Below are 24219 nucleotides of genomic sequence, written 5' to 3' on the forward strand. Positions count from 1 at the left end.
TAAGACATTTTAAAAGATCCTGCCTCTTCCCAATATTGCTTTCATTTGGATTTATTTTTCTCAAAAGAATATTCACATATTTTTACAACATCAAATATTACAAATTGCTTTTAATGAAATAGAGCTGCCTCCTACCAAATCCTTTCCTATTTCAGCTCTATCTTTTGGCGTTTACATTTTTACTTCTAGGTAATGTGCTTGTAACTGCTATTTCTGGATTCTTACTGTTGTCATATAGTAGATGAGGATTTAGCTCTTTCAAATTATTTTTCTTCTTCTTCTATATCATAATATGTGAAGACTTAACACAAGTTTCAAAGTTAGTTATATTTCCCTTCTGTTACGTTTTTTCTAGAATTGAGACTTGCTTTTGGTTTTGTTTTTAATCATGTTTAGTTGGATGTTCAGTTTAGCTTTAAAAAAAAAAATTTGATTTTTTCAAAGCAGTTTTAGGTTCACAGCAAAGTTGAGAGAGCGGTACAGAGATTTCCCACAAATGCCCTGCCCCACACATGCATAGGCTCCCCCATTATCAACATCCCCTACTAGAGTGGTACATTGGTGACAGTTGATGAATCTAGGTTAGTCCATCATAATCACCCAAAGTCCATAGTTTACATTAGAGTTCACTCTTGGTATTGTACATTCTGTGGGTTTGGACAAATGTGTAATGACATGTATCCATAACTATATTATCATACAGTGCATTTTCACTGCCCTAAACATCCTATGTGTTTCCTCTATTCATCCCTTCTCCCCCACCCCTAACCACTGGCAACTACTGATCTTTTTACTGTCTCCCCAGTTTTGCCTTTTCCAGAATGAAATACAGTTGAAATCATATAGTATGTAGCCTTTTCAGAATGGCTTCTTGCACTTAGTAATATGCATTTAAGGTTCCTGTCTTTTCGTGGCTTGATAGCTCATCTCTTTTTAGTACTGAGTAATATTCTATCATCTGGATGTACCAGAGTTTACCCATTCACCTTCTGAAGGCCATCTTGGTGGCCTCCGAGTTTTGGTAATTATGAAGAAAGCTGCTATAAACATCGGTGTGGCAGGTTTTTGTGTGGATCATATGTTTTCAGATTCTTTGGGTAAACACCAAGCAATGTGATTGCTGGATCCTATGATAAGAGTATGTTTAGTTTTATAAGAAACCATCAAACTGTCTTCCAAAGTAGCTGTACCAATTTGCATTTCCACTAGCAAAGAATGAGGGTTCGTATTGCTCTACATCCTCACCAACATTTGGAGTTGTCAGTGTTCTAGATTTTGGCCAGTCTAATGGCTGTACTTTTTTTTTTCTTTCTTTCAAGGTGGGTAGTGGTGTCTCAGTGTTGTTTTAATTTGCACTTCCCTGGTGACATATGGTTTGGAGCATCTTTTCATATGCCTGTTTGCTCTCAGGATCTGTTCTTTGGTGAGGGGTCTATTAGGGGGTCAGTGGATCTTTGGCCATTTTTAAATTCAGTTGTGTGTGTTCTTATTGTTGAGTCTGAAGTGTTCTTTGTATATTTTGGAGATAATGAGTCCTTTGTGAAATGTGTCTTTTAAAAATATTTTCTCCTAGTTTAGCTTTTGACTTTGATTATTTTTGTTACTCCTTTTCCAAATGCTCGAACATATAAGATAATCTACCAATCTTGTTATTTTTCCTAGAGAGGAGTCTCAGAGCCTTCGTCCTCTTGCTCCTTTCTAGATAGAGTGATTTCTCAGTTTGCTGCCCCATTGTCTTTCTAGGACTTTCTTTCACCTCTTTTTTTGTGTTAGACACCCTACTTCCAGTTTCTCACATCTTTCTTTTTTTCTTTGTTTTCTCCTTTTGCTGGAGCATCCTGAGTAGCTTTCTGGTGTGTCTGAGTCCTTTATACACAGGGGTTTAGCAAAGTGAGTTAACTCTTTCACATCTTTAGCTCCCTCTATGTCATTGTAACTTAACACCAAGAATAACCCTTAATCTATGTGCATGTGTGTATAGATAGAATCTTAAAAATGTAAAAGGATAATTTTATACTTTTTTTCCTTTCAAGTCTAAGATGTAATCCAAGTGGTGATTAAATAATCAGGCAATTTGCCTCTCTATCCATTTTAGATGTCCAGTATCTTAAGGTTTAATGAGTGCCCTCTTTTATTCAAACATTGAATTTATTCATTTTGAATTTATTCAAACAAAGATTCCATTGGTGGTAGTCTCCACACCACTGTAGCAAAATTTATATCAGCACAGAGAAGCTACAACTTAGCTGGGGAACTGATAGCTGGGCTAAGCTGTACCCTGGAGGGGGGTTGAGCAGCTCCACGTGCCCTGAGATTACCCAAGGGTTTTTCTGCAGCTGGAAGCTGCACTAATTTGGCAGACCCAGTTGTGCAGAAAACTGTATGGGGTATGGTGGGTGGGATGGAATACCGAACATTTATCTGTCAATATCTAAAGCATAAATGAATTTTTTCATCTTTTTCACCATAATCAAAACCAAACGGCTGCCCGTTTGGTTGCATTTGTACCATCTGTTATCAAGATTAAACGTTTGCTTATTTAAAATAAGATAGCTAGGGCTTCCCTGGTGGCGCAGTGGTTGAGAGTCCACCTGCCGATGCAGGGGACACGGGTTCGTGCCCCGGTCCGGGAAGATCCCACATGCTCTTCTCACATGCCACAGAGCAGCTAGGCCAGTGACCCATGGCCGCTGAGCCTGTGCGTCCAGAGCCTGTGGTCTGCAACGGGAGAGGCCACAACAGTGAGAGGCCCGCGTACCGCAAAAAATAAAAAATAAATTAAAAAAAAAAAGATAGCTTGCCTTTCTCAAGGTCCCTTCATTCTCTAAAAGAATATGAATACCATGATGAAGATTGCATTTCACGAACTTGCAGGTCCTTACACCCAGACTGAGACATGTATTGTTACTTTAGTGATAACATGAGGAAAGGGAAAAAGAGCAGAAGGCCCATCTAACACTGATTGTCCACTATATACCACACTCTCTCATTCATCTTCTCATAACCTTTGTGTCAGATATACAAAATACAATTAATATCGTCTCTGTTCTACAGCAGAAAACACTAAGACCAGTGTCATTAAGTAGTCTGCCCAAAGTCACCCTGCTAGTATATCATAAAGTTAAAATTTAAATCCTGCAGCGCCAGATGGAGGTACACGCGGTCACTGTGCGCGAGTGGCTGTCCCCCTGGACGCAGGGGGACCCTGCCAACCCCTCCCTCCCGGCAGATCACGCCAACCCCAGAGGAGACACGGAGCGACACAGTCAGAGCAGGGCCATGAGAGAGGGCTTTGGCATGGTGACCGCCAAGCATCCCCTCCCCAAGGGTTTGTAACTGCCCAGAGGAATGTTCTCTTCTCCATGTTATTTATTTTGACTGTGTGCTCTATATTTGTCTCAGAGATGAAAGTTAAGTTTTGCGTTTACCGTTACAAGGAGTAAAATAACAAAACGAGAGTCAAGAATTGATAATAGTCATTTGCAGATCACAACCAGCTTTTCCCACGAAGGGACCAAATCTTAAAAGCCTAATTTAGGTCTCAGTGAGACATTTTTGAATGTGTCTGAAGGGTTGTTTGCAGAAGGAGGTATCTTAGGCATGACCATAGATGCTGCTCTCGGACAGTCGCTGGTGGAGACATTGCACAGCGAGGTCTGGTTTCTCACTTTCCTGTCTGATTCAGAAAGAGCTTTACTTCCCTGCAGGAGTGAGACTTCATTTGCACCTTTGGTTGTTATTTTATTTTATTTTGTTTTCAATAGCCATCTCTCCGTAGAATGTGTCTATAAATATCGGAAATCATAATCTGATCTTTAAAGTTTATCTCATATTATTTAAGAATGACCCGAATTGTCTTTTTATTAATTGCCTTTTGAAAATCTGCAGTTAGGAAGTAATGTACATGTAGGATTTAGGAATGTCAGTCAGAAAATTATGTTTTGAGAAATGTAATTATTTTATTTACCTTCTAAAGCCAAATATTCTTAGGCAGAAGTTCTTTGTTATTTTAGTTTCACTTTCTTTTGAGGGTCTTTCCTTGTCATGAGTGCACAACGCCCACCTGTTTGACCCGTGGCCCTGCATGGCCTCACTCACCTTGGCCAACCCCCGGGCAGGCCTGATGGCCACCAGGACGCCCACACAGACACCACGGTCAGCACATGCTGACCTGATGCGGGAGGCGTGGGGCGAGGCCAGAAGAGAGGAGGGGAGGAGAAGCGAGGAGGAGGGGCAGGGCCAGGGCTCCCGCAGGCTCCAAACCAGGGAGCAGGGCTCCCTGAGGCCTCACACTTCTTTGCCCTTGTGTGGCAATGTCCACCAGCGCCTGTGTGGACATCAAGAGATATGCTGGCCTCTGGGTGGTGACAGCCTAAAGAAGGGTGAGAAGGCCCTTGACCCTCTCATCTGGAGAGCAGCGAAAGGGGCAGGTCAGCATGAGAGGGTCTTCCGAGGCTTATTTGAAATCAGACACCCCAGGTGTGTGAGGTCCCACCTTGAGTGACTGTGAGACTCGAGGTTTGTAAACTTGCCCCTAGTTTGCTAAGATGATCTAAAATAATGTTTACTGTTCCAAGTTAGAGAAGAGAGAGAGAGAGAACGGGTCTGTGCGGCCCTCTGTGCAGGTCGGCTGGTCTGAAGATGAAGTCTGCCGTGTTACTGATCAGGCCAGACACGCTCGTGTCACCGCATCACCTGGGTCTCTCTTGTGCAGAAAACAGCACGGTGTTTTTAATCTGCTTGTGTTCCCTCACAGTATGCTGTTAGAAGGTTAATTGATAAGATTAAAGTAGGCTTAATCACAAAGATGTTTAGTGTTTAAAAAAATTCCCCAGCAAGTATTGGAACTTCTAAAATACGTATATCATTTGTACAGGGTTAATCTTGGAAATTATACTTGAAAACTTTATTCTACTCTTCATTTTAAGTTGGAAATTGTTTTTGACAAATTGTTTTGTACCATTGGAAAAGAAAAATGGTAATTTATGTTCTTAAAAAAAAAATTTTTAATCCAAATCCGCCTGACCCCAAAGCTCATTAACTTTTTCCATTTCAGTTCTCTGTATTCCATATGTTTTTCCTTAGTCGAGAGAAAGTTCCTCCACAGTGGAAATTAAGTTCATTATTGTTCTAGTTGTCCCTTATTGATAATATTAATCACAGTTTTATCTATAGCCAGCAAATAATCACATTAAATGAAAGAAGCAGGTAGGAGCCAGATGGGGATAAAGAGCTGGTTTATGCATTACTAGGTAACATTAACAGTTGCTGAAGAGATGCTATCGACCGCAGTGGACTAACTTCAAAACTGTTGGCTTCCATTGCAAACTCTAGACACACACCAGTAAATGTGGTTGGTTTCAGTTCTCAGGGAAATGAACTTTGACGGTGCCAACAGAAGAATCTAAAACAAAAAGAAGAGAGTAGTTCTTATTTTGGGGTTTCTTCAGAAGAAAATTAGCCTCTCTTTTTACAAAAGAAATACTCCTGAAGAGTTGTATGTTAATATGTTTGATTTTGAAAAATCATTTGAAAACCATTTCCTGTTACAGGTTACTTATTGTGAATTATTCTTTAAAATTAAAAAAAAAAGGAAAGTGCTCATCCTATAATTTAATCACTTTGTAATAACAGATTAGTCTTTACTTGGTTCATATTTAATAATATTTCAATATGACTACTATGTACTCTGTTTTCCCCCTATGTCTATATTCATAATGACAATTTTGATTTGTTTCTCCCAGTTTGTTATTTTTTTTGCTTTCTTCATCTTCTTTTTCTTTTCTTCTTCTTGTTTTTTTCTTTCTCAAATTCTCTAGTAGCCATGGTTCTTTATAAGTTAACAAAGTATTCTTCTTGTCTACTGTTACACTCATCTCCTCCATTCTTCTTCTTGCCTCTCAGGAAGTTCAGTTGGTAAATAGTAGCTGAAACTTACCGCATAAGCTACACTGCAGGAAAAATAAATCCTCTTTAAGTAATTTCTTTAACTCTTCTAGACCATTAGAAGCTAATTAGGTTTTCTGCAACAAAAGTTACCTATACCACTCCTTTTAGATCTATGTTGTCCAACACAGTAGCAACCAGCCACATGTGACTATTTTTTTTATTTTATGATTTTTTATTGAAGTATAGTTAATTGACAATGTTGTGTTAGTTGCAAATGTTAATTTACAGTGTTGTTTACAGCAAAGTGATTCAATTATACATGTAAATGTATATATATAAATATATATGTAGGCTCTTTCGGATTCTTTTCCATTATAGGTTATTATAAGATATTGAGTATATTTCCCTGTGCTATACAGTAGGTCGTTGTTGTTTGCCTATTGTATATATAGTAGTGTGTATATATGTTAATCCCAAACTCCTAATTTATCTCCCCCTACATGTGACTATTTAAATTAGATAAAATTAAATGGAATTAAAAATTAATTAACTCTAGCCATGGTATTAAATGCTCAGTAGCCACATGTGCATAGTGGTCACCATATTGCACAGCACAGATGTAGAACATTTCCATCAGCACAGAAAGCAATTGTAGAGGAGCAAAATTCGCCATGCCAAAAGGTGTCTCTTTGGCAGGTGGATTATTTCGAGCTGAAAACAAGACCCAAAAGACTCAGGAAGTACCTTTGACCTTCTTCCTCACTACCTAAAAGAATTCAGATAGAGGGACGTTCCTGGAATAGAGCAATCACCAGAGATACCTGCAAAGAATATGTGCTAGGTGTGGTGGAGAAACTTGGCAAGGGCTAGAGATCAGGGTCTGCTAAATGTCCCATGTCTCCACATGGCCCAGCAGACATTTCTTTACCAAACATTTACTTTTCCACCTTCATGTGAATTGCCTTCCTCCCCTTCGAAGTCCCAAACCACTACCCCCAACATCCTTGTTTGCCTTTAGCTAAAGATGGTATTTAATGTGAGGGCTTTGGCCATTTTGGCGAGTTACTCAGTTCCCTTGAGTCTCTCCCATGTATACCTGTCATTAAACTTCTGTTTGATTTTCTCCTGTTAATCTGTCTCATGTCAATTTAACTCTTAGAGCAGCTAGAAGAACCTAGAATAGCGGAAAATGTCTTCCTCCCCAACACACTATTGTATGCTGCTATTCTATATTATCATACAGAATAAAAAATATTTGACCTCTTTGTTTTGTCTTTTTCTCTGCAGCATTTCCAGTGGCCATAACACTGATTGCCACATTAGTAGTGTTCAGCAAATATTTGTTGAAAATTGAATGATTTGAATGACTTTCCAGTAGGAAGAATGTAATTTCAGTTATAGACTATTTATGGAAATTTAAGCTTAAAAATTAAGTTCAAATCCAAAAAGGTTTCATGTAGAAAATATTGTATAATTATATAAAGTTCAGAAAGTTTTAAATTGGGCTAAATCTTTTTGAAATAATTTTCTATATTTGGTTCCAGTCTTTATCAACAATAGACTATCATATTTAAAAGTCAATGTACTTCTCTTTCCATAGCAATAACTATAATTCTTAAGTTGGATTCATTTTTCTTTTCCCAGACATAACTATTATTCTTAAGTTGGTTTGAATCATTCCTGTTCATGCTTCTATACTTATACTATGCATTTACATATTAGTATTGATTAGTATGTTTGTAAAATATTCATAAATAATCACTATGGTAAAAAAAAATGTACATTCTCTAATATAACTCACTATTTTTCCCTCAATATTGTATTCAGTATATTTCCATTTTGATAAAATTAGCACTGGGTGACTCTTTTTAATTGCTCTACAGCATACAATCTGATGGTTTAGAAATTTAGAAATGTAATTGTTTGCTTATAAGCTTTGAGTACCTTAAACTTTACTAGATATTGCCAAGATCTTCTCCAAACTGTTTTATAGTTTACAGTTCCCTCCATAATAATTGTATCTTGTCCTAGCAACTTCTCAACATTGCTATTATTGAATTAGGTTTAAAATTTTTTTTTAATGTATTTCATTTGAGTTTTTCTAATTATGAAGGAGGGTGAGCAACATACAGCATATTTGTTGGCCATTCTCATTTCCTTTTCTGTCAATTACCTGTTGTCTATTGTTCATTGGAATATCTTTTTATTATGATATGCAGTAGCATTTAATATACACTGGATAATAACCCTTTCTTGGTTATATACAAGACACATTTCATCTCCCAATTTTTAGCTTTTCTTTATTTTTTAACTTTGAATATGGATTAATTTATTATACATTTTATATTAATATTTACCTTCCATTGATTTTATCAGGTTTATCAATTTTTACCTTTATGGTTTTTGCCTTTATAGGTTTTGTTTTGTTTTGTTTTTGCGGTTCGTGGGCCTCTCACGGTTGTGGCCTCTCCCGTTGCGGAGCACAGGCTCTGGACGTGCAGGCTCGGCGGCCATGGCTCACAGGGCCAGCCGCTCCACGGCATGTGGGATCTTCCCGGACCGGGGCACGAACCCGTGTCCCCTGCATCGACAGGCGGACTCTCAACCACTGAGCCACCAGGGAAGCCTGCCTTTATAGGTTTAAAACAATCTCTCCTCCATCGATATTATGTTTTATTTTTTGAAATTTAATATTAATTTGGAGAGAATTGACATCTACATGATATTGAGTCTTCCCATTCATAAATATGGATATGCTGTATCTCTCCATTTGTTTGTCTTTCAATAAAATTATGTCATGACATTAATATTATGCATATCTTTAAAAATAGTGTTTTTGTTGTCACTGCCATTTAAAAAACATTTTAACTGGTTCTTTTTTGTATACATCAACCCTATAAATTTTTGTGTATTAAGCTTGTATCCAGTGAAGTTGCTGAATGCTCTTATTAATCCCAATAGCTTGTCAGTAGATTCCCCTGAATTTTCTGTGTACATAATTATATTGTGTCCAAATAATTTATCACTTTCCAATGATTACATATCTTATCACTATCTTATTTTATTGCATTAGCTAAGAGTTCCAATAGTATATTCTGAAAGCTGTGATAGTGAACATCCTCATCTAGTTTCTGCCTTTAATTGTAATATTTCTAATTTTTCACTTTTAAGTATGTCACTTGCTGTAGGTTTTGGTATATATTCCTTATTAGGTTAAGGAAGTTCTATTTTAATAATAGCGTGCTTAGCATGCTTGTCAAAATAAATACTGGATTGTATGCTTTCCTACCTATTTTGAAATGGTCAGTCATAAGCTTTTTCTCCATTAATCTGTTAATGTGATGACTTATACTAAAAGATTTTTCTATTACTGAACTACTCTTGCACTTATTGGAAAAAAACTCTTCTTAGACATGATTTTTTTCTTAAACATTGCTTGATTGCATTTGATAATATTTCATTTTCTATTTCAGCATCTATATTCTAAAGTCAGAGCGGTCTGTAACTTCATTTTCTCATCCACACTGAGTATCAATGTTTCATAAAGTATACCAAGAAACTTTCTCTTTTCTTTTTTCTGTGGAACCATTTTTCTGGAACTCAATCCCAGGCTAATTTATAAAAGGTTGGAAAACCGTATTCAGTGTCTCTTTCCTTTATCTAGATTTGGACACACATTTTTTTCCTATCTGTAACATGTTTTTGGTATTTTCCATCTTATAAAATCAGCATCATTAAGCTGAACACAGAAAATCCAAAATCATCATAAGTACTATTTCACACTCCATCTTATCTAGGAATATCAAGGAACCATATGGACCAGGAAAAACCTTTTAAACTTAAATGAAAGAAGAAAAATAAAAATAAAACTCCTACCTTTTCATTACTAATATAAGAGTTAAAAAGTAGGGCACCACCACAATCTGTACGGAAAGGAAAAATGAATATTATTCACCTGGGAATACCCTACCAGGGAAAGTAGATCATTTAAAACATATTAGAAAGTTAAAAATCTTCAAGCTTCTACAATTGTTAGTGCTGCCTTTTCTCAAAAAAATGTTTAAGGACTGTGGACAAAATTTGTATTTTTCCACATTAACATTGGAGTTTGACAGGTATGCTGCTGTCGGTAATGTTCACTGCAATGAGTAATGGAAGCAGCAGGTGGCAGCAGCTCCCACTCAACAAACTATGGGTTTCTGAGCAAGCACTGTAACAGCAGGAGGCCTCCCTTGCTTGCTCCTTAGTTCTTTTGTGTCTGTAATGCTCATTTCAAATATGGAAAGAAGTAATATAATGCATAAATCCCACTAACTTTGACAAAACAGATGAGACATTTTTGTGTCTACATTGAGAATGAATAACAAACTTAGGAAATAGATGGATTTATACCTAGTACCTTTATGCTTTCTAGGACCCTTCTTCCCTGTCCCCCTCTTCTATCTTATGCCTTTTTTGGATCTCACTGAAGCCTTTCCTTTTCAGGGAAGCTGGCCATACTTTTGGACATTTGCTACCTTCTATTAAATGAAACTGTATAATAATAACAATGTTAATACATAAGCTGATAATACTAGTGACCATTTATTGAATACTTACTGTATGCTAGGCTCTCTTCCAAAGTTTTTTTTTTTGTTTTGCGGTACGCGGGCCTCTCACTGCTGTGGCCTCTCCCATTGCGGAGCACAGGCTCTGGACGCGCAGGCTCAGCGGCCATGGCTCACGGGCCCAGCCGCTCCGCGGCATGTGGGTTCTTCCCGGACCGGAGCACGAACCCGTGTTCCCTGCATCGGCAGGCGGACTCTCAACCACTGCGCCACCAGGGAAGCCCTCTTCCAAAGTTTTACATATTTTTCTTATTTAATTTACACAATAACTCAGTGAATTTGGTACTATTATTATTATCCTCATTTTATAGATATCAAAACTGAAGCACAGAAAGGTTAAGTACTTTGCCTAAGATACATAGCTAATAAGTGGATGGGGCCAGATCACACAGGCTGTCTGATCTTGGAGCCTGTGCTCTTCACTGCTACTCAGGGATTTGTTAAACAGGGAGACCAATCCCTGCCTATAGACAGGTTGGCAAATATTTTAATTCCACTAGGAAAGAGACTTATTCAAGCTATTTAAAGTACATATATTTCTAAAACCTCTTTGAGAAGTGTATATACAGGTGGGAATTTGAGGCGACTGGCAGTTCAGTAAGGAAGAGACAGACCAAAGAGACAGATCTCAACTTCTTTACTTACTGTTTGTGGAAGCTTGACCAGATATGTCACCACCCAGAGCTTGACTTTCCTAGTACATTAAATGGTGATAATAATACTTAGGTGTTATTGTGAAGATTGAGATAGCATAGGATAGTTCCTAGAACATAGTTAAGTACCTTTTCAATTAATATTAGTTCAAGTCTACCTTTCTCAATAAACTGTAGCACCAACTGTGAATTTCCCTTGGGTAGGATGAACCTGGAAGAGTTAAAGGGAAATAGAGGGCAGCATTGAGGGCTTCCCTGGTGGCGCAGTGGTTGAGAGTCCGCCTGCCGATGCAGGGGACACGGGTTCTTACCCCGGTCTGTGAAGACCCCATGTGCCGCGGAGCGGCTAGGCCCGTGAGCCATGGCCGCTGAGCCTACGCGTCCAGAGCCTGTGCTCCGCAATGGGAGAGGCCACAACAGTGAGAGTCCGCATGCCGCAAAAAAAAAAAAAAAAAAAAGAGCAGCATTGATTAACTGAGGAAGAACTTTGCATTATTAATGTTTGAATCTCCCTCAACAAGTATCTCAAATGATGAGTGCATAACAAATGTTTGTTGTTAAATTGATAAGTAGATAAAGTCACAGAGTTAAGTGGTCAATTCTAAATATGCAAAACTAGAGTCTCTCCAAGTCATGGGCATGCATTTTCAAGGACTGAGGTTAACAGTAACATTGGTATTCCCAGGAAATTTATTTACAATTTAAAAAGATGGGGATTTCCCCGGCTGTCCAGGGGTTTAGACTCTGCGCTTCCAATGCAGGGGGCACGGGTTCAATCCCTGGTCGGGGAACTAAGATCCCACATGCCGGGCAGCACAGCCAAAAAAAAAAAAAAAAAAAATTAGGGCTTCCCTGGTGGCGCAGTGGTTGAGAGTCCGCCTGCCGATGCAGGGGACGCGGGTTCATGCCCTTGTCCGGGAAGATCCCACATGCCGCGGAGCGACTGGGCTCCTGAGCCATGGCCGCTGAGCCTGCGCGTCCGGAGCCTGTGCTCCACAACGGGAGAGGCCACAACAGTGAGAGGCCCACGTACCACAAAAAAAAAAAAAAAAGATGAATGGGAGCCCCTTATTAATTTCTGACTTAAAGATGTTCAATTTATAGTGTGACATCATTTCTTGTTTTCTTTTATGCTTATGCTTGCATTTGTTTAATCATTCATCAAATTAACTGATTTCTCTTCTAGACCAAAAACAGAAGATGCCTGGATATTTGCAAAGCCCAATGCTATTCAGGCTGTTGGTGTAATGTCGTTTGGTGAGTAGATGGTTTCCAAGGCCCTTTCTGAATATGGAGTCTTCTGTACTAGGAAAAAGTGCTGTGGGGCTTCCCTGGTGGCACAGTGGTTAAGAATCCGCCTGCCAATGCAAGGGACACGGGTTCGAGCCCTGGCCTGGGAAGATCCCACATGCTGCGGAGCAACTAAGCCCGTGTGCTATAACTACTGAGCCTGAGCTCTAGAGCCCACAAGCCACAACTACTGAGCCCACGTGCCACAACTACTGAAGCCTGCGTGCCTAGAGCCCATGCTCCACAATGAGAAGCCACGACAATGAGAAGCCCGCACACCGCAACGAAGAGTAGCCCCCACTCACCACAAGTAAAGAAAGCTTGTGCACAGCAACAAAGACCCAGCACAGCCAAAAATAAATAAGTAAATTTATTTTTTTAAAAAAAAGGTGCTGTGTGTCTGGAGAGCAGACGTCCTAAGTTTTAGACTTCCCATTAGCAGCATATGATCCAGTTTGTGCCAACATAAAATTAGGCTCGAACTTTTCTCACTCATCACCAGAATGTGCTTCAATTTGGACAAGTCTCTTCCTCATGCAGAAAACTCATTTAAGTCTTCTTATTTCTTAACTTGAAAATCTAGCAAGTGTTATGGACTTCTTCAAAACCTTGCACACAAAGTATTGTGAATTGGCCATCTAAAGTTACTCTGTTATATCCCAGATGGGAAAGGAAGCCCTGGACTGAAAATATGGTGTTGTTTAGATTTCCTTTAAGATTGGAAAGGCCACTGGGAAATGGGAGAGAAAGTTGGCTAGGCCTGGTATATATCAAGAGTGACATGAGGAGAATATAAGCCTAATGTGAATGAAATTTCTCATTCCTACAGCTGTTAGAAAGATTATTTCTGACATATTTAGTAAATTAGTATATCTGAACTTCAGTTCATTAGTATTTCAAAGTAGCATACATCTCTGAATTTTCTGAAGGAAAGGGAGAACTATGGTGCTTGCTTTAATAATGCTTTTTTTTTTTTCTTGTATTGCAGCATTTATTTGCCACCATAACTGCTTCTTAGTTTATGGTTCTTTGGAAGAACCCACAGTAGCTAAGTGGTCTCGCATCATCCATGTGTCCACCTTGATTTCTGTATTTATCAGTATTCTCTTTGCTACATGCGGATACTTGACATTTACTGGCTACACCCAAGGTAAAATGAAAAATTCAGTATTAGCATATTTTGGTGTTCATATGGAGTGGTGCTATCACTTCTCATTTTAAGTACAATTATACCCAATGTTCTACTTCAGAGTAGAACCCATTCTCTCCCCTACCTTCCTGCCTCTCCTAATTTTCCTAATTTTCTCCTTTTTAAACTGCTGAGCTTCTTCTGTAGTCCATTCTCCCTCCTTCCACGGTATCACTTCAAAGCACATGAATTCCAGCTTCCCTCTCTACTAGTCCACTGCAGTTTCACTTTCGAGGACACCAATATCCTCCCACTCTTCAAAGCTAACAGTCTTCTTGGTTCTGATTTTCATGGACCTCTCTGAGTCACTTAACAGTTCTGTACATTCTTTCTTTCCTCCCGCAGAGAAAAGAGCACTACCATCCATCATTCACTCCTTTAATATTTTTTTCTTTCTGAGTGATTCATCTTTACTTTCTCCTACCTCCTCTCCCTCTCTCCCCACAACCCCCATTAACTGGCTCAAGCAAGTTGGCTTTTTTTCTCTCAACAAATTCTTGGAGATTTTCATTGTTTTAACTCTAGTCCAGAACTTTCTTTTCATCTCCAGCCTCTTGCCTGCAGGACATTTCTACTTAGTTGTTTCACTCTTGCCTTAAACACAAAATACACCTTTCCCACAAAACCAGGCCTTTCCCTCCTCACCCCAACTCTCATCCCAGGACCCCACACTGAATTCACTTCTCTTTTCTTCTGTTCATCCAGGCCCAACAACAGAATGGTCATCTCTTCTACATCCTTGACCCTTACATTCACTCATCTCTGTAGTGTGAGAGTTAGGGTATTCTGACAGCCTGCTAAATACTATGATTCATGCATTTCACAGCTTTTGCAGGTTTGTTATCTCATTTGACCTTCAGACAACCCTAGGAAGGTAAGTGGAATAACTAGTTTTACCCCCTGCCTAGAACACAAAGAGGCGGAGTAACTTGCCCAAGCTGGCTGCTGACAAAGTAGAAAACACATCTCCTAACTTTCAGTCCCATTTTCTTTCCATTCCATCTTGTCATCTACCCCATTTTGGATACATATGGCCCATTAAAAACTGTCTCTTAGCCTCTAGTTCTGCTTAGCTTACTTTTCAGATGATGCTGAAGTACTCTTGGGTGGGTGGTACATTGTTCCAAATGCAGGTTACAGGTGACTATGATTATAGGGAGAGATTTCTCAAGAAATAAAGAAGATGGCTTCATAAAAGAGTGCTGAATAACAAAATCCCAGTGCCATCGAAAATATAATACCGGTGTGTGCCATTAGAGTGCAGTAATGAAGTGACCTTGAAAATCTTGATTAAAATTGTTTCAAAACATTGCCATGTATCACTATTGCTACATAGTTTGCAAAGACAAATAGCCTGTAGGCTCCAGTCTGCACAGGACCTTGGTTTTAAATGCCTTTTCTATAAGACATAAACCCTTTTTCTTAGTCACACCTTCCTGGTGTTTTTATCATTAGTAATTGTGCAGATATAATTAAGTCTTTATATAACAAAGCTGACAGGTTGGTTTTGGTTTTGGTTGTCTGTTTTGTTTTGTTTTGTTTTTCTTTCTTTTCTAGCTATAATTCCCTAAAATACACTTAGACTCAACCTAGAATAAGCTGAGGTTGTTTCTTCAGGCCATTTTGCCTTAGGCAAATCTAGTCTTGTTTGCGCACACTGCATGCTTCTTTTCCCTTTCATTACATAAACTCCAGCTTGTGAGGCAGTGAGAACTCTACATTGTTCTTGAATTTCCCAGTGACTTTTGAAAAGGTACAGGGCCTGTTTTTTAGTGGAGGTTAGTGAACAGGGAGCTTTGGGCCTTTTTTCTCAGAGTGTTGGAACCCTTTCAATCAACCTTGGATGAACCTCTGCCACTACTGCTTTGTGATTTAATCTCCTTCTGCCCAAAAGGAACACTAAAAAGTAATGTACATTTACTTCAATTAACAGGGGGAGGGGAAAAGAGTCACTTAAAGTAAGTCTTGGGAAGAGGCAGGTCATTTAGTCTTTTAATGAAAAAAAAAAGTACAGAAGTATTATTATTTTGTTTTCTTTGTAAACAGTGTGGTAGTGTGTGACTTTTATCTAATTTTCTAGTCAGTCTCATCAAAAAATGTGACCAACATTTTAAAATGTAAGCATGTTATATTTAGGAAATAAACAGTCTCAAATATTCTTTGTTTCTATATTGGGAAACTTTTTGCTGACATGATCTGTGCCCTCATTAGGTCCCTGCATTTCCTCACAGGTGTCTAAGAAAATACAGTCTCTAAATAAGAATTGGTTCAATGTATATATGGTCCATCGTTTAGTTTGGAACTAATTAAATATAATACTCTGCCTGGGAAATAACCATATTTTCACAGTTTTGAATCAGTGCATTTACCTCAGACTCATCAGATAACATGGAAGATAATGTATGTTTGGAATTCCTTGCTGTGGCCCTGAGTTTGTGATTAAACTCTATAGCGTGATATACAGGAAATTCAGCTCCCTACATGTACTAGCCTACTGTTCCTTTCAGGATTGTCCTTGATCTAAGAATAACATTTCAAAAGGAAATTTGTTTATTTTAACAGACTTTTTTTTTTTTTTTTTAATAATGAAGTCACTTACTTACCAGAAACAAAGACCAGAAGCAAGTTTATAAAACCAGTGCACAAGAATTTAGGGAGTTGATTCTGGTGTAAGAAGACAATGGATAAAAGTATTTTTCAGAGCTTGTACAAATATAAGGCTAATCTTCTAAAAACAAACACTGAGACTAAGAAAAAAACTATTAGTGATGAATTTGCTTTCAAGTGGAACATGTGCTACTTTTAATACCCATCAGTAATTATATAGTTTTTGAATGCAAAATTTATGTTTAGATTTGGCAGTCTATTCTATTAAATTAAATGCCGTTTATGTAGCTTCACTTATATAATAAATATCCAATATCTCATTTATTAGATATTCATCTCAATACCCAGTATCTATTAAATACATCTATTTTATATTATTCTCTAGGAGACTTATTTGAAAATTATTGCAGAAATGATGACTTGGTAACATTTGGAAGGTTTTGTTATGGAGTCACTGTCATTTTGACATACCCGATTGAATGCTTTGTGACTAGAGAGGTAAGCACAACTTCTTTCCAACACTTTACCTAGGTCATCTCTCTACTGTATTAATTTGGGGCGATTTATAAATCATTTGATTTTGCAAATTCCCAAGTGCATGACAAGTAATATAATGTATAAAATTTTCTCTTTTAACCAGTTTAAAGATAAATTCATATTCAAATGTTTACAAGATACTTTTTCAAAAGTTGGATTTGAAAATCATGTTTGGTAGTTTAGTTTATATTAACGTAAGTATAAATATTAATACAACTGCATTCCAAAGTGAATGCCAGCATTTAATAGAGTCAAACCAAGATTTTATTTTACTCATTCTTTTTTTTTTTTTTTTTGCGGTGCGCGGGCCTCTCATTGTCGTGGCCTCTCCCATTGCGGAGCACAGGCTCCGGACGCACAGGCTCAGCGGCCATGGCTCACGGGCCCAGCTGCCCCGCAGCATGTGGGGTCTTCCCGGACCGGGACACAAACCCGTGTCCTCTGCATCGGCAGGCAGACTCTCAACCACTGCGCCACCAGGGAATCCCTATTTTACTCATTCTTACAAAGAAATTAAGTACTAAGGTTTAAAACATGTTTTACAAAATTGTTTTTTGGCTAAAATGTTTTATAAGTCAACATGTTTTAAAGGCACCACAGGACAGATTTGATGAGTTTTATTAGTTTTAAAAAACTAAAATATTTTATTTTTCATGAAAACCCCAAATTCAATTTAAACCATTAGTTTTACAGATATATTTTATTCTATATTTATAAATTTATAAATGTTTATGTTTATGCAAATATAAAATAAACATTTCTTTATTCATTCATAAATTTATAAATATGTTTATTATGATAAATATATTTATTTATACTTATATACCATATAAAATAATAGAGAGTATATTATTTACTTATATCTGTATATTCAGATATTTCACTTATAAAGTCAACTCCAAGTTATGTTACATAGCCCACCTGAATTTGTAGAGGAAGATTAGGTAAAAGAGAACTAATTCTTTTTGTGTAAAATTGGATAATGTGGCTTGTCAGGAATCCCTTATACAGTATGCTAAAAATCCACTGTACCATTTAGCAGAACAACATGATCCTGCTTCATAGTGGTTCTTTCAGGAATCACACTGAAAAGGCTTAGTCTTAGGATCTATTCCTAGAGGCTGTTTACACAGTGCACCATGTCAATGGGTCTAATGTGTGAAGCGAAATGCCTACAGAGCTTCAGATACACTAACTAATGGGCAGGCTTCTAGAGGCACACTAGTGCTTACCTTATGCCACTTCTGCAGATAGGGAACTGCACAAGAAAAAGGAATGAGGAAATGTTCAGCACTATGTGTATCCTTTGCAGTTAATCACTTGTCCTCACTTACAAATGTATAACTCATAGGCCAGCTCTCCTCAAATATAGGGAGCAGTAGACAGAACTTGATGAATATCTTTTAAATTGAAGAGCCTTTAAAATTTTTGCCAACTCTTGTTGGATGCCAGAAATGGTTTTATTTTAGTTTCTGCCCAGTACTTTAGGTTCAAATCTGATCTCTAGATCTGCAATAATAAATGGTGCATTCTCATGTGGTTTCTGGTGAACTGCTTGTGGTCTGTCAGAGTCACTCCACCTGTATAGCTTATGTCTTCAGTACTTGGAACTTGTGTTTCCTTTCTAGCTGCCATGACAGGAAGACAGAACCGAACCAAGATCTCTGCCATGGTAGCAAATACTAGGCAGAGGAACTTTGCATATACCTCACCCGTTCACTTCCTTTTTCTTTCTCTCCTTTCTGCGCGCGCGCACACACACACACACACACACACACACACACACACACACACACAAATATACAGTTGGCCTAAATATAATCAAAGCTGTTTCTATTCATAGGTAAAGTAGCCAGCCAAGTACAAGGGTGCCACAAAGCCAGTCTGTGCCTAATAAATACTCTCACTAGCCTGCCCCACTCAGTGATCTTCATCTATAAGAATGAACTTCAGGGGCTCCCCTGGTGGCGCAGTGGTTGAGAGTCTGCCTGCTGATGCAGGGAACGCAGGTTCGTGCCCCGGTCTGGGAAGATCCCACATGCCATGGAGCAGCTGGGCCCGTGAGCCATGGCCACTGAGCCTGCGCGTCCGGAGACTGTGTCGGAGCCTGTGCTCTGCAACGGGAGAGGCCACAACAGTGAGAGGCCTGTGTACCGCAAAAAAAAAAAAAAAAAAAAAAAAAAACAATGAACTTCAAATTAGATAATATTTGGAAGGACATTACCAATTGTAAAACCATAAATGAGTAAGAGTGACTAGTATCCCCATTTAATTATTAACAGTTATGGCAGTATCCCGTCAATGGGGGACTGTTACTCAACTAGGAATGCTACTTATCACAGTCATTAAGGTCCCCAGCATCTGACCCTCTCCCACCATTTCCAATACTTGTCTCATGGTTCTTTTGCATAAAGCTACCACCCTATTCAGGCTGTCTCCTCCTTGTCCCCCATAGGTATCTTTACTGTTCTTACCTCTTTGCTCTTTTTCACACTGTTGCCTTGGTCTATAATTCTGTTCTAAATCCCATCCATGTTTCAAGTCCTACCTCAAGCCAAGGTAGGACAAGCACATTTCAGGAATACTGTAAAGCCAATTACTCTCAGGGAATCAGATCTAGATAACTAAAGCACTGTCTAGTTCTGAATTGTATTTGATCTTTTTAATCTGTCAAAAATTGATCACTATTTGTTTCATTAGATTGGTTGGATCTCTCCAATTAGGATGTTAATTTCTGAGACTAGGAATCATCTCCTAGACATTTTCTCTTAGCAAGTCAGTAAATAAGTAACTGTTGATCGATTTCCTGATCTGAGTATCAATGGAAAATGGTAATCAACTCTTCTCCATTTTTGTTGAGGAAAGGTGAGATAAAATAGACTTGGCTTGTATCAAATAGGATTTAGATTATATGAAATTAATTTCCTGTTAGTAAAGGATATTACACACCCATTATTATTAAAGGATATTGTGCTAACCCCTTCCTTAGAGGTCATTCAAATAATCTAAATAGCATCTGTAGTTTGTGTAAGTGGTAAGCTTGTTGGACTCAAGGAGGAAGGATAAGGTAACTTCCCAAGGTCTCTCTTACACTTGAGAAATATATTTATACACACATTAGTATGCCGTGTTCTGAGTCTGGAATGTAATCCACTGCCTGTCTGATAGTTCAACAAAGAATACTTGTTATTGATATGTGTGTGTGTCTATGTGTAAATACTTTGGAAACGATAGAACATTCATTCATATGGCTTTGGCTTAAGATTTGATTGATTGCCTAATTGGTAGTGTTTTATACAGTCCTAACTACTATAATATAAAATACTCTCTTAATAAGTCCTGCACAACTCTGAGACTCCCTCTCTAAATAATCTGTTTATATTTGGCAGGTAATTGCCAATGTGTTTTTTGGTGGGACTCTTTCGTCAGTTCTCCACATTATCATAACAGTGGTTATCATTACTGTGGCCACACTTGTGTCATTGCTGATTGATTGCCTTGGAATAGTTTTAGAGCTCAATGTAAGTACATTTAAAGATTCTAAGAATCCCTTTTAAAATAATGTTTACATTTAACATGAGATGTATTTTCCCTTAACAAAGGTGTCACTTTCTAAAGTGGAATGAAAATGTGTTTGTTATATTATAGTAAATATTTATAAAGATGATATTGTGTACTTTATAGGACTATATTTTTAGAGCAGTGGTTCTCCAGTGGGGGAAACATTGCCCTTCCCTCTCCACCTGCAGGGGACATTTAGCAATGTCTAGAGACATTTTTAGTTGCCACAACTGGGTAGGCTGGTGCTAGTGGTATCTAGTGGGTAGAGGACAGGAATGTGGCTAACCATCCCACAATGTGCAGGGTAACCCCTACTACAAAGAATTATCCAATCCAAAATATCAATAGTGCTGAAATTACGATATTGGTTTAAAGGACTTTTTTCATATTCTGTTTTCTGTAGAACATACATATTACTGAAAATAACAATAAATTAAACGGATCTGGAAAGTCCTATGCAGAGTGAAGATAGGTCTAGAGAGATTAATTAAAATATGTAATGAAGAGACTTATATCCACACCCCACATTCACTTACCCTGGCGCAAGTTCTTCTTTTTTTCTTTGAAGTGTTTTTTTCTCCCTCTAGACTTTACTTTGTAATCTCTACTGCTGCTTCCCAAATCTAGGTCCTCATCATATCACATCTGAATTAGTACTGGCGTTTTGCTTCAACTAGCATATATTTAAGCTCTGCTTCCAATTTATCACCATCCTGCTTAAAAATCTCCACTTTCCTACCAACAAGCATAAAATCTGTTGCCTTTATGATCTGACTCCAAACCTTCTATAGAAAGTTTTTTACCATTAACTTCCCATAATCTGCCCTCAGCTCTAGTCGATCTTATTTTTGACCTATGAGTAAGCCATATTAATTCTTTCTTTTATCCTTTGGCTTATGTTTATTCTTTCCTGTAATTATTATTTTCCTTTCCTTTCTATGCAAATATTACAAAGATTTAAAATTTAGTGCATTTTCTAACTTGTTTATTTGTTGATCAGATATATATTGCATAATTACAGTTGAGCCTTGAACAACATGGGTTTGAACTGCACAGGTCCACTTGTGTACAGATTTTTTTCAATAAATATGTACTACATGAACCTCAGTTGGTTGAATCTGCAGATATGGAGGAACCAAGTATGTGGAGGGCTGACTATAAGTTATACACCGATTTTCGACTGCTCAGAAACCCCTTAACCCTTACATTATTCAAGGGTCAAGTATACTGTATTCCACACAACAGAAATACAAGGATGGGAGGCAATCAGAAAGGATCCATGCTATCGTGGAGCTTACAATCTCACAAATAAAAGTTCAGCTGCTATATAGGCAATGAAGAAAAGAAAGAGGTATAAGTAGACTCCGAAAAGACGTTTTTGAGAAAAGATTGACAGAATTTGGTAACCAATTCAACTGGGAGGACAGGGGGATAGAGGGACACATCAAGAATGACTTCTTGGGATCCAGCAATTCCTCTTCTGGGTGTTTATCCAAAGAAAAACAAAAACACTAATTTGAAAATATATATGCACCCTGAAGTACCTGGCAGCATTATTTACAGTAGCCAAGATATGGAAACAACCTAAGTGTCCATCAATAGATGAATGAATAAAGAAGATGTGGTATGTATATACAGTGGAATACTACTTGGGCAAAACAAAATGAAATCATAGTTGGATCCAGAGTGTATTATGCTAAGTGAAATAAGTCACACAGAAAAAGACAAATACTGTATTATCTTACTTATATGTGGAATCTAAGAAAGATTAAAAAAAAAAAATGAAAACAGGCTCATAGATACGGAGAACAAATGAGTGGTTGCCAGAAGGGAGTGGTGAGGGGGGTGAAATAGGTCAAGGAGATTAAGAGATACAGACTTCCAGTTATAGAATAAATAAGCCATGTGTATGTAATATACAGCATAAGGAATATGGTCTATAGTACTGTAATAACTTCGTATGGGGACAGATGATTTACTAGACTCATTGTGGTGATCATTTTATAATGTATGTAAATGTCAAATCACTATGTAGTACACCTAAAACTAACATAATATCGTATGTCAACTATATGTCAGTTTTTAAAAGTGACCAAAAGAAAAAAAGAATGACTCCTTGGTTCTACTTTGTGGAAGTAGGATAATGATGGCATTTGGTGAAACATGAATAGAAGTGAATCTACCACTTTAGAGTCTTTCGTCTTCCCCTTCTACAGTCCTAATGAAATTTCTACTCAGAATCACACCACTTAGCATTCATCAATCATGCCCCCACAGGGAGGGCAAGCTTTTCAGATGGAATCCCAAGTTATCATTTACTCACTCCACTGAGAGTTAAGGGGAAGGGGAAGGTATTATTGTCAGTGCCCGAGACATTGTTCCCTCCAAGTGCCATTTGGATTTGAAGGTCCAGGCAAAGGTAGTGGAAGATTCAGTCAGGAACACTATTGGGAATTTTCCTGCATCAGAGTATGTGCAAAGTAGGGAGTAGGCAGCTCCCCTGAAACCGCATGGGACTAGGGAAACATCTATTCCATTAGCAATGGAAAGAAGGCTCATAGGAGAGATGGATCATTATTAAAAGTAACTTTTACCTACATCCTAATTTTGCATAGGCCAAAGGCTAGTAGGTTCACTCAAAATCATTTCATGTTCCAACCTTGGTCTACATAAAGGGATGACTGCTACCTAAATGTGCTAACTTGATTTATGTATTATCTTGTATTATGTACTGTTTGGACTGTCCATAAGCTTGCCTTGCCTACCTATGTGCAAGTTCTTTGGAGACAAGAATGGTACTTAGCTGCCTCCTCCATCTTCCACAGTATATAGCACAGTGCCAAGAACACAGTGCTCCAAATTACTGCATGGGCGATTGCCCTTGGGAGCACAGTTGAGGAACTATTTCTACAAATGCCCCTGGACATAAGAGACATTCTTAGTGTAGCACCAGGAAATTAAGTGTTACAAAAAATTGTTGGGGTTGACAGTAATGGTAACCCTCTAATTATGCTGAGGACATGATCGGCATGACTCCCAGCTCGATGTTATTTCTTATTTTGTGAAATGTCTCATTTGAGTTCGCATGTTTGTTTGTTTGTTAGAATATTGTAGGATTGTCATATGAGAGAAAATGTCTTTATCAAGTGCCTTGCCACTCACTATTTTGATAGCCTAAGAATGTTTTGTTCCCTTTAAGTTAAGCGAGCATACACATATTGCTTATGTTTCAGGAATGATATATTTTTGTAAATTTGACCATTACTTTCTGTTCACTGTGAATCACACTCACACAATAAAATTATAAGCACATAATCACATTAAATATTCCCTGTTATGCTTATGTTGAAATTTTTGGTGGTTAAGACAGAATTCTGGTGTTGTAGTCAAAGAATAATATTTGGTGAATATCTGTTATAAAGTCAAGATCTGAGCTGGCTTGGAGGACTATTTTTAAAAATTTAATACATGATTCTAGATCCTTAGATTTTTTAAAAACCTGGTTATGTAAACATTCATAAAAAACAGAGTGTTAAATTGTCATGATCTAATAACTCAATTACACTAGTTTTAAAGCACTTTGTAGGAATTCATAAAATCTAAGATCTGCATTCTCTTCCAGACCACTTGAGTGCATATTTTTCCAGTCAACAAATGTCTTTTGGTTAGCACAATATCATAGTCAGGTCTTTGTTCAACTCCGTTTTGTGTAGGCATTTGTCATGTTTCATAAAGCCAGATCAAGCATCATTTCTGTCAGTAATGCAAGCCAGGTCACGCAACACTTTAGAAGTAGCTAAAGCATGTGGTGTTCCCCTTCTGAGCAACAGTGTGAGCTAGCATGTAGGGAGCATTTACTCTGTGCCAAGTGTTTTGCATGCATTAT

The 24219-nt window shown here is 37.9% G+C and overlaps 1 protein-coding gene across 3 annotated transcripts in view; it reads left to right on the top strand.

The window, feature by feature from the left end:
- SLC38A11 (solute carrier family 38 member 11) overlaps positions 1-24219 on the top strand; it is a 73816-nt gene that overhangs the window by 24040 nt on the left and 25557 nt on the right. For all 3 annotated transcript variants that reach the window (XM_067741699.1, XM_067741697.1, XM_067741700.1), the window contains exons 8-11: positions 12336-12406; positions 13428-13589; positions 16621-16733; positions 20162-20293. In XM_067741699.1, coding sequence (XP_067597800.1) covers positions 12336-12406; positions 13428-13589; positions 16621-16733; positions 20162-20293 — 478 coding nt within the window. The remainder of the gene's footprint in view (positions 1-12335; positions 12407-13427; positions 13590-16620; positions 16734-20161; positions 20294-24219) is intronic.

Source organism: Pseudorca crassidens, chromosome 6 (genome assembly GCF_039906515.1).
Source record: "Pseudorca crassidens isolate mPseCra1 chromosome 6, mPseCra1.hap1, whole genome shotgun sequence".
Classification (NCBI taxonomy): Eukaryota; Metazoa; Chordata; class Mammalia; order Artiodactyla; family Delphinidae; genus Pseudorca; species Pseudorca crassidens.